Here is a 10,087-nt window from a genome sequence, read left to right as displayed (position 1 = left end):
GGAGAGGCCCAGTGGATGGCTGATCCCAAGTCCTTGGCCCCAGGGCTTCATGATAGGGGATTGGAAGGACCGAGAGTAGGCAGGCCAGGTTCAAGAGTGTTTTGAAGAGACCTGAAGGTCTTTGAACTTTGCCATGAAGGTGAGTTTCCTTGAACTCTATAAGCCTCAGTTTTGTTCCCTGTAAAATGGGGTTATTGTGGGGCTCAGTGAAGTGATCGCAGAAAGCATCTAGTCCAGTGCTTGGTCTACGCCGGGAAGGGGCTCTGGACACCTGGCCCGTACCTTACATTCCAGCTCCAGCAACGCCACAGGGCACCTGGGACAGACCCTCCGGGAGGCCTTGCCTTCTTGGCGGGGCGTTTCCAAGAGCAGCCCCGTACCCCTCACTCGGAGTGGGGCCCAAGGCAGATGCCGCGGCTTCTGGGCTGGCCTCAGCAACCCTGTATTCCAGACCAGCCCTGGACTGGGCTTCTCTTGTAAATACTGATGGAGGCCCCAGACAGAGAGGAACAGGAAAACAAAGGAAGGTTTATTTATGATGGAAAAAGAAACCAACAGGCGGAAAAAAAAAAAAAACAAAACAAAAAAAAACCTAGAGGCCCGACAGGAGGGGGGACTGTTTAAATAAACCGTGGTACAGTCACTGGATGGAACATCGCAATGTACTGAAATGGTGTTTACCGAGGGTTTGTAGCAACACGGAAAATGCGGATTCTAAAAAGCTAAGTGAAAAAGGAAGCAGCGGAATTGTGCATTCAGCAAAATCACGCGTTGACAAAAGTCAAGGCAAGGAAAAGGAGACACAGGCCGGAGGGGTGTGCACCGCAGGGGGGTGGTCTTTGGGGGGCGAAGCTGGGGAGGCTTTTTTGTACTTCTGCATCTTCCAATTTTCTTTCCTACAAAGCCATGGTTGGCCCCACGTGGAAAGCAACCCAAACTGAAGGGTGGTTTTTGTTTTGTCTTAAAGAGGCCACTCTTTAGGGGCAAGCAGGACGGGTGACCCCCGGGAGAGGCCAAGTGACACACAGGCTGCCGTGAGGCTGAAGGGCTCGAGGTGGCCGGACAAGGCTATCCCACAAGGTCACATGGAAGTCCTAGACTCTGACCCCACAAAGGATCATGGGCGGGCTGACACCCGGACACGCACTCAGGCATGGCGGGCGTGTGCGATCTGGGCTCTTCCCTCAAATGCGTGCCCTCTGCTTCTCTCCGGGGAATGTAGCTTACTGTTGTGCAAGGAACCTCTTTCCTGAACAATCCCTCACGTGAATGGTTAGAGCAGGATGGCTGGGGTCCCGACCTCTTCACTCCGAGGTGGAGCTCCTTGTAGGCAGCTCTGTCCTCCCCTGTCGGGGTGACGAGGTCCCCACTGGTCCCCTGAGCACCAGCCCTGGTCTATGCATTTCCCGGATTTCCATCCAGGGCTCTGCTCACTGTCTCCTGATCAGGGAGGCTGATCACACGATACTACTTCTTTGCCTCCTCTGCCTTCCTTGCACGTATGCAGCACGGGTTCCGTTCATTTGATTACGCATTTGTTTATAAAAGTTGCCCGTTTTCCTCCAACAGAACGTGAGCTCTGTTAGGGCAGGTACCTGCTGCATTCCCAGGGCCTGGATTGTTCCAAGCCTATATGTTCTGAGAACACCCAGGTGGTCTTTGCAGGCTCCCTGAATGGCCCTGCTCTACCAGGATGGTCTTGACCACTTAATTCCCTCAGGCTAGCTCTGGAGACCCAGGCTGGTGATGAGAAATGCACCAGCTCTCGTCGATCAGGGATAACAGCCTAGAGCCTGGTGTTGACCCCTTTCTGGGGCTCAATAGGATAAGGCGATCAATTAGTGATGTCTGCACAGGTAGATGAGAAGGGCCCCTTTTATTTCCCATCTCAGCTCTCCCTTCATCATGAAGACTTCACCAGCTCTCGGTCCAGCAGTGGGTCAGGAAAAAATTTTTGTTTCCCTAGTCCTGACCATGAGAACATGCCCCACGGCAATAGGGCTCTGAAATGTTCCTAGTCCAAGCTCCACCCTGGGCTTGGAGCTCTCCCCCGTGGTATCCTTGCTTGGTTGTGGTCTAGTCGTTGCCCGGCTTCTTGGTGGAAGCCTACCCTTGGGGGCTGGATCTGGCTCCATATGCCCCTAGCTCCCAGATGGGGTTCACCTTCCAAGCAACCCCCAGCCTGCCATCATGATGCCCATGCACGGCCCAGTCATGTCACTGAGTTACCCCCACTCCCTCTCCACCCCGGAGGTCCTTTGGATAATCATGTTTGAGTGTTGGCTCTGAGCTTGAGCATGGCCTTGGCAGGGAATGGGGGAGGTCACCAGACTCCAAGTTAGGAATAGACGAGGCAGCCTCACCTTCCAGGCCCTCGAATGGGGATGGTGGCTTTGAGTGGCCTAGTTCTCATCTCCATACCAGCCTCCCTGTTATTCCTTGTTCTATCGTGCATTTCCCAGGAAGACCCTGGTTGATCCCTAGCAGCTGCAGTGAACACAAGCTCCTGTCCAGACCCCGAGGGGAATTTCGGGTGGACTTTCTCCAGGAGTCCTCATTTCTCTGGCAGAGAAGGCCCTGAACTATCCTTCCCATTTTCAACGTGGGAACGCTGAAATCCAAAGCATCCTCAGGTCCCCACTTGTCAGGCCTGCCCTGCTGCATCCCCATCTCTACCTCTTTTGTCTAGGCTGCTTGTCACTTTAGAAGGGATTCCTGCTGCCCTGGCTTCCGGCTGGCCCCGGGAGCATCACTGCCTTTCCCTCTGTGTATGCATCATCCTCAGCGAGAGAATGGGCCTGCCACAATAGATTGGATCCCTCCCCTCCAAAGAGGAATGGGCAACTTCCTAAGGTTGGAGGGTCTCTGCGCTGTCCACATTTACCGACCCTGATGTGAGAGGATTTCCCAGGGTCCTGATGTGACATTAGACTTTTCTAGTTCCTCAGCGCCATCATGGACCCACCCCTCCCTCCTCTCCTACCTGACCAGGCAGACCAGGTGACCACGAACACAGGGAGGAGAAATTATGCCAAAATCTCTCAACAGTCCAGGAGGGGTGCCTGGCAGTGGCTGTCCCTGCTCCCTGAGGTGAGGGCTGTGTTGTTTGGACAGCTGTATCGTGCAGGCTCTGAGCTGTGGGGAATGGTCAGTGGTCAGTTAGCAATGGGCCCAAGCAATGTCCCAGGCAGACAGGTGCTGACAGATCACATCTTCTCTTCTCCCTCCCGAGACCTCAGATGTGGGACCACTGGCATCCTTAGTGGACCACTACAGGATGAAGGTTTTTGAATGGCTCCTAATTGGAGGCTTCTCCTCCTAGTATGCTAGGATTCTAGGTAATGAGAAAAAGTGCAGCGGGTAATGGTCAGTTTTCTCTGGAGGCAAGAGTCCCATGGGCAGCTCCGACTGTCGCTGATCTACTTCTCCAACCATCTCTCCTCTGGCCAAGCCCCAGCGGGCTCCCCAGGGCTCTCGGCACAGCCCAAACCACCTTCCTGTGTGCCCCAGGAGTTTCTGGGAGCCCCTGGACGTAGGGGCTCAGTGGCCCGTGTTTAGGAAGGGACTCTGGTTTCTCATAGCGAGCTGGGCCATGTCCAGCAAGGTCGGTTTCAGGGGCTATTGGGGGTCAACCACAGGAGCTCGTGGTTGGGATGAGGCTATGCCCCTGAACTTTGGCAGGGTCCTGACATCCCTTCCGCCAAGAATTCAGATTTGAAGCAGAGCGGCACTCGTCCCTGCACACGTGGCTGCCCGGTCCCTGATTCTAGCTCAGCATCCCACTGCCAGCAAAGCCGCATCCCAGGGCCCCCCACAGCCAGCAGAGCAGGGTGGCTTAGAATCCACCCCTTGCTGGCCAAATGCCCGAGCTGCCTGCACTCCCAGAAATGGCTCACAGAGTGGCGGGTAGGGAGTGCTTGTCGCTTCCCAGTTTTGCAGCAGTCTGGTAGAAGGGTAGCTAGACCCTGGTCTGAGGCACCTCGGGGATAGGCAGGGTCAGGACGGTGGGCAGGAGGGTGCCCCGCGGCGAGGGGAAGCTCTGCAGCTCCTTGGGCACAAACCTGGGCGAGATGTGGTCGGCCAGGAAGCACAGCATGCGCCGGCGGCCCACGCAGTAGACGAGGTCGCCCACCACGGCGCACTGGAAGGCATCCGGGTAGGGTGTCCGGTACGCGGCACACTCGTACCAGAGGCGGGCGCTGGCACTGCAGCGGTACACGCTGATGCCCAGGCTGCGATCGAGGTCAAAACGGTAGAGGAAGCCGTTGACTGCCACCATCTCGGCTGTGCGGTCCTTGCCGCCCCCCGTGGCGCCCGCCTGCCAGCGCTGCTCCCGGGCCGAGAAGCGGAGCAGCAGGTAGCGCAGGGTGCCGCCCGTGACGAAGATGTCCCCCGCGCATGCCGTGGCGGTGTGTGCCAGGGCAAAGGTGTCGTTGGGGAGCGGGGGGACGAAGGTCCAGCGGTCCAGGCGGGGGTCGTAGCGTTCCACCGTGTTCAGACACTCCCCCCCGATGGCGTACAGGTGGCCGTCCAGGGCCACCAGCCGGCAGTGTGGCCGGGGCTGGTTGAGCGGGCACACCTCGCTCCAGATCGCTGTCAGCGGGTTGTAGCAGAAGACGCGGTTGGAGGGCTGGCTCCCGGACCCCTGGCAGCCTGACACCACGAAGAGGTAATTGAAGAGACTGCAAAGGGCACAGCCTCGGGACACGGCCTCGGGGGGCAGACAGGCCAGAGGGTGCCAGACATCCCGCTCGTCATCATAGCAACGGAGACTGCCAGAGCCCTCCTGGGGGCACACATCGGCGACCACCAGGTGCTTGCGGCCCCGCAGCCGGCGCCCGAGGATCAGCTCCCGCTCAGTGCCGTTCAGGCACCCGTAGACGTCTGGGCTGCGCAGGACCTGGAGATAGTTGTCACTCATCACCTTGTAGGCTGCCTCCTGCAGCGCCTCTAGCTTCTGCCTCTTGGCCAAGGTCAGTACCTGGTAGCAGTTGCCCAGATCCAGGTGGACGTCGGGGGTGGAGCCAGGGGCCAGCGGGAGGTGGACGAAATTGGTCCTCGCCACCAGCTGCACGTGGGGCTCCCCACCGCTTCCGGCTGAGTTGGACCCCAGAGAAGCCCGGGGTAGGGGGAGGCCGGGCAAGGCTCTCCCGTCAGGGCAGGATGGAGTGGGGGCCCCAAAACCACTGAGCTGCAGCTGGAGCTCTGGGTTCTCCAGGATCTGGAGGAGGCTGTCTTTCCTGCTGAAGCCTTGCATAGAGGGCGGCGGTGCGGGCTGGGAGGACCCGGGTGATTCTGCTCCACCTTCCCGGTCAGCGGCATGGCTCCCTGAAGCTGCCCCTGCTCCCGGGGGTCCTGGTAGTGGCATGAGGGGTGGGGCCTCAGCCAGGGCAGCTGTTCTGCCGGCCAGCCTGCCCTTGGAGGTGGCCTGCGAGGTGGATTCCACATAGTAATCATACACCTTGCCCTTCAGCCTGGGCCTGACCCCCTCCACCTTCTCCTGCAGGAAATTCTCCTCCACACGCACCCGGGCCACCGACGCGTAGGTGTAGGAGGCGCTGGTGTTTCCCTCTTGCTGACATACGGTTAGGCCCATGTCTGCAGCGGCCTGGAGGGCCCTGGCCTCCTCCCTGTGGTGCCACGCTCCCGAGGCTCGGGTGAACACCCAGCTCTTGCTCGTGTAACTCTGGCCTTCCACATGGGCTATCCAGGTGGTGGGGGTGGCTTCCTGCTCCAGGGGATGCCCCGGGGGCCTACCATCCAGCCACAGGGCAGGCTCACTGCCCACACCGCCCCCATCCCCCGTGCTGAGGCCAGGGCGGGAGCTTTGGGACTCGCTGCCCAGATGGGGGTGGGGGGGCAGCTCAGGCTCACCGCCAGCAGCTGTTCCGGCTTCCCGGCCACTGTGGCGAGGAGGCCCCAGCTCAGAGTCCGGGCGCTGCCCACCGCCTTCCTCACCAGCGCCTTTCTCCTCGGGCTCCTGAGCCTCGTGGGCTTCTGAGTCTTCTGGAGAGGGTTCTGTGGCCAGGACTTGGGAGTCCCCCTGATTCTCCCAGCCACGGCCTGGCTCCTCTCTGGTCCCCTTGCTTCCCCTCCGGTGTCTCAGCGCCCAGTGCGGTGCCCTGGGAGCAGCTTTCTGGACCGCAGGCTGCCCGGAGCCCTCGGCTTCCTCATTGGCCTCGGCCTTGGCGTTCCTGCCCCTCAGTGGGGCCTGGCTGGGCCTTGACTTGTACAGCCGGTAGGCCACGGTCAGCAGGAGCAGGGCAGCGGCGGACAGCACCACCTTGCCTGCCAGCTGCATGTCCAAATGCCAGTCCTGGGCCTCCGCTCCTCCTCTTCCGGGGAGCATGCTTCCCAAAGCGGACCTGGGGCTGGAGAATGTCAAGAATCCGATTAATGATTGCCCAATAGGGGCCGGTTCCTGCTTCCAGCGGGGTGAGCTGGAGGGGGTTCTGGGCTGGCTCTGACCAGCCAGCGGCCGGTCAGCAGGGGAGAGTGGGAGCCAAGGTGACCTTGAGCTGGCAGACCGTGGCCACAGGGGCTTAGGGCCAGCAGATCTCGGCGCTGGCCTCCTTGGATCCTTTGACGCTTTTCCTGGGGGTGGGAGTGGGGGTTGTGCCCCAGGGCTGAGCTTGTGATCAGCCACCCGAGCCAGCAGCCGCTGGAGGATGTTAGGAGTGTCCAGCTCGTACACAAAGAGGGAGGAAGCTCTCTTGACCAAAGAGTCACCCGATGCCAGGAAACGCACGGGGTTGGTTATTACATGTGTGTGTTTTATTTTCTCTTTTGCAAATCCACCGGGCTAGGAGGGTTGGGTGTGGTGAGTTGGGAGACAGGTGGAGCCGTGGCAGGTGTGGCCCGAGAGCCTCCCTGTCTGCTTCCTTCCTGACGGGGTCTGCCGGTCCCCGGAGGTGAGGTCCGCAAGTAGCAGTGGGGAAGGCTGAGCCCGGGACTGCAGCCAAGCCACCCGACCCAGCTTTGAATGCCTCTGCCCTCCTTCTGGGGCGCCTGAGGGCAGATGGGGAAAGCACCGGGAGTTAGCGCCCAGATCAGGGAGAGACGCGAGGCTGGCCCTTCCTTGCCCTCGAAAACAGACAATGTTCTCCGGTGAGAGGCCAAGGGAGAGTCACCGGCCCCCATCTCACCAGGGCTGTGGGTTCCAGATCCAGACTGGCAACCTATCTCTGCCCCTTGCCAGCTGTGTGACCATAGGCAAGCGACTTCCCCTCTCTGAGCATGAATCTCTTTAACTGAAGACGGGGGTGGGGCTGGGGAACAGCATATATACTTCGTAAGGCTGTGACTGATGTGTGGACAGCCCACAGTGCTGAGCTCCACCTTGTGAAAGCTCATGAACTGTCAGCCATTCTTCTCCCTCTCCTCCTCCTCCTTCTCCTCCTTGGGGTCATTACCACTCATATGAATCGTCACCAGCTGAACCTGAAGCCCAGATCTAATTCGGCCCCTCCCCAGACCAAGGTCCTCTCAGGGCACCCAGAGGCCAGGGCAGGACTCTCAGACTCGTGCTGCCGTCTGGGCCAGCAGGATCAGTGGCTGACCTGCCCAGCAGGTTGGGAGTGAGCTTCCCGCTCTCTCCCAGGCTCGAATCCCAGCCTGCAGGGGGAACACCGCACTCCCACGAGCTGGCTTCGAGCTCTCAAAATTACCGCTCCCTCCTCCGCCCCAAACCCAGTCTGTTTGGAAAAAGTGAAATGAACAAATGAAGACAGGAGCGAAATTAAAAGATAATTGGAAGTCTGTATCAGGCTTCTGGGAGGGTGCGTGCGTGCCGCCGGTCTGGGATCTCGGTGCCGGCAGGACAAAAATTGAGAAGTCTGGGGTTGGCTCAGTGGGGGGGTAAACAGTCGAAGCTGAATGCGTGCCATGCAAATAATCAGGCCCATCTTCCAGGGACTGGCTTTGAATTCGGTGGTGTTTGTCCCTCCCCTGGTCTGCTCAGCACCAAGGGTCAGCGTTTCCCAAGGAGGACATCAACCCCAGGTGAGGCCCTGAGTTGGGGGGCCCGAGGCGGGGAGAAGGTGGATGCGGGGACTGTGGCCTCTCACACGCACACAGACCGGCACGCACTCCCCCGTGTGCACACACCCCCATGGGCACGGGGGTGTGCACATGTGCGCACACACACGAGGGAGAGGGTAGAGCTTCTGAGTCCGGAAGAGTCAGCGATAAAAGGATCCTGGTTTGATAGATGCGGAGGCCAAGGCCTAGGGAGGGAAAGTCTGTGCAGCTGGGCCTGGAACACAGGGCATCTGACTGGGCCCCTGGGGGTGGACGAGGTGGTCAGGGACACAGTCCTACTCATCCAGAGGCACACGGTCAGTATTCGGTAGGGCAAGGATGGCTCTTCACGTGTACCAGGGGCCTTCCCTCCACAAACTCTCCTTGACACAGGACTGATGGGCTTCCTTACACTCGGCACCCCCAGGCCGTCCCCTCCCCCACAACCGGCTGGCGTGGACTGACCGCCACGTCCACACGGCTTGTTTAATGCTGCAATATTTCCATTCTGCCTGGGGAATAGCCACTCTCCCAACCCCACCAGCCTGGCTGCCATCCCCCCAGGACCCCCTCCGTCCACTCTGCTGTTCGTGGACTAGAGGCTTAGTATCACAAGGGTCCTCAAGCTGTGTGACAGTGCCCTGCCTTACCAGGCTGTAAAATTTAGAATATTCCCCTGGGCATTGCTGTCTGCTGGGCCCATGTTGAGCTCCATCTAGGGATGTTGGCACCATAGTTAAGGGACGGAGGCTACCATCTTGGTCAGGAATCTGAGACAGTCCAGATGAGGCCCCACCGGGCCCCTGGTGATCCCGCCAGGATGAACGCCACCGGCCGAGGCTCCAGTGCCCGGTCGCCCGTCCCATCCAGCCTCCTACTCACGTGACCGCCACAAAGCACTCTTGTGGTTGTTATAGGCACAGCCTGTGACCCACCCTTCTGATTCTTCTGCCCTGTGTGGTCGGCACCATCACCCTTACTTTACAGGTGAGGGCAGCCGAGCTCCCAAGAGGTGAGGTCACCTTGCCTGGGTCCCACGGCCAGTGAGTAGAATGCAGGTGGGGCTCAGGTCCGTCTGCTCTTTGACGTTGGCCCTGCACCGGCAGCCTACCCTGCTGTCTGCGACCAAAGTTGACCTCCACAGAAACCCGGGGAAGCGACCATTGTTTTCCAAAGAGACAAGTCCCTGCTGTTCCCTTCCGTTGTGGGACAAGGGGAGGCCAGGGCTGGGTGCTGCCAGGGTTTTGGAGATGGCACGGTGTGCCGTAGTCACCAGGAAAGGGAGTTTCAAAGAGTCAGGAATGCCAAGGGCATAAAGAAATGTCCTACTTACAATTCCACTGCGTAGACCATTAGGAAGTGGAATAATGGCCTTTGAAACGTGCCTGTGAACTTGATGGGGAAATTGAACGTGAAACGATTCATGGGTGCCGCTGGAGATGGCAGCGTGCGTGCTGATTTCTGCTCCCGGGGCGGGATGAGCAGAGGCAGGGGGGAACATCCCGGTGTTGGAGTACACGGCATACCCACTGCCTGCGTGCGGGGATAGAGGGCCCAGAGCTGGTAATAACAGTAGAAGTACTAAGAGCCAATATTTCCCGGGTGCCCATTCCATGCCCGGCCCTGGGCACTGCTGAGGCTGCGGGCACTGTCTCCTTCCACCTGGTCACCCGCACTCTAGCAGGCGTAAGACCCATTCTAGAGGTGAGGACACTGAGGCCCAGTTTCTTGCCCAAGGCTAAGTCTGTTCTACCCCAAAGCCATTTTCCAGAAACCCTTGTTAGCGTGCAGGACCTCAGCCTCCTCCCCAACCTAGAATCTTCCTGCTAACCAGATCCCTGCAGGAAAGCACTGTAAGTACTTGGATTGGTACCCTGCCCACCTGTAGTCCCAACTGCATGACCTTGAATAGCCTCAAGACAATGTGGGTTCTCCCACCCCAGGTCAGAGAGAGGTCCCATGTGTGTCACTGCTCCGTGGCACCTGAGTTCTTGTGATAACCTTAATAGACATCACCATGGTTTCTGATTGTCCAAATCTCTGTGACTCTGCTTCCTTCTCTCTCCAA

The 10,087-nt window shown here is 59.1% G+C and overlaps 1 protein-coding gene across 1 annotated transcript; it reads right to left on the bottom strand.

Moving 5' to 3' along the window:
• Nucleotides 1-507: 507 nt before the first annotated feature.
• KLHDC7A (kelch domain containing 7A) lies at nucleotides 508-6,354 on the bottom strand. The gene has a single exon (XM_059376412.1). It carries the CDS (start codon nucleotides 6,347-6,349, stop codon nucleotides 3,959-3,961), a length of 2,391 nt encoding a protein of 796 aa, XP_059232395.1. The 5' UTR covers nucleotides 6,350-6,354; the 3' UTR covers nucleotides 508-3,958.
• Nucleotides 6,355-10,087: the final 3,733 nt, after the last annotated feature.

Source organism: Mustela nigripes, chromosome 14, assembly GCF_022355385.1.
Source record: "Mustela nigripes isolate SB6536 chromosome 14, MUSNIG.SB6536, whole genome shotgun sequence".
Lineage (NCBI taxonomy): Eukaryota > Metazoa > Chordata > Mammalia > Carnivora > Mustelidae > Mustela > Mustela nigripes.
This window is presented reverse-complemented; position numbering and strand designations above follow the sequence as displayed.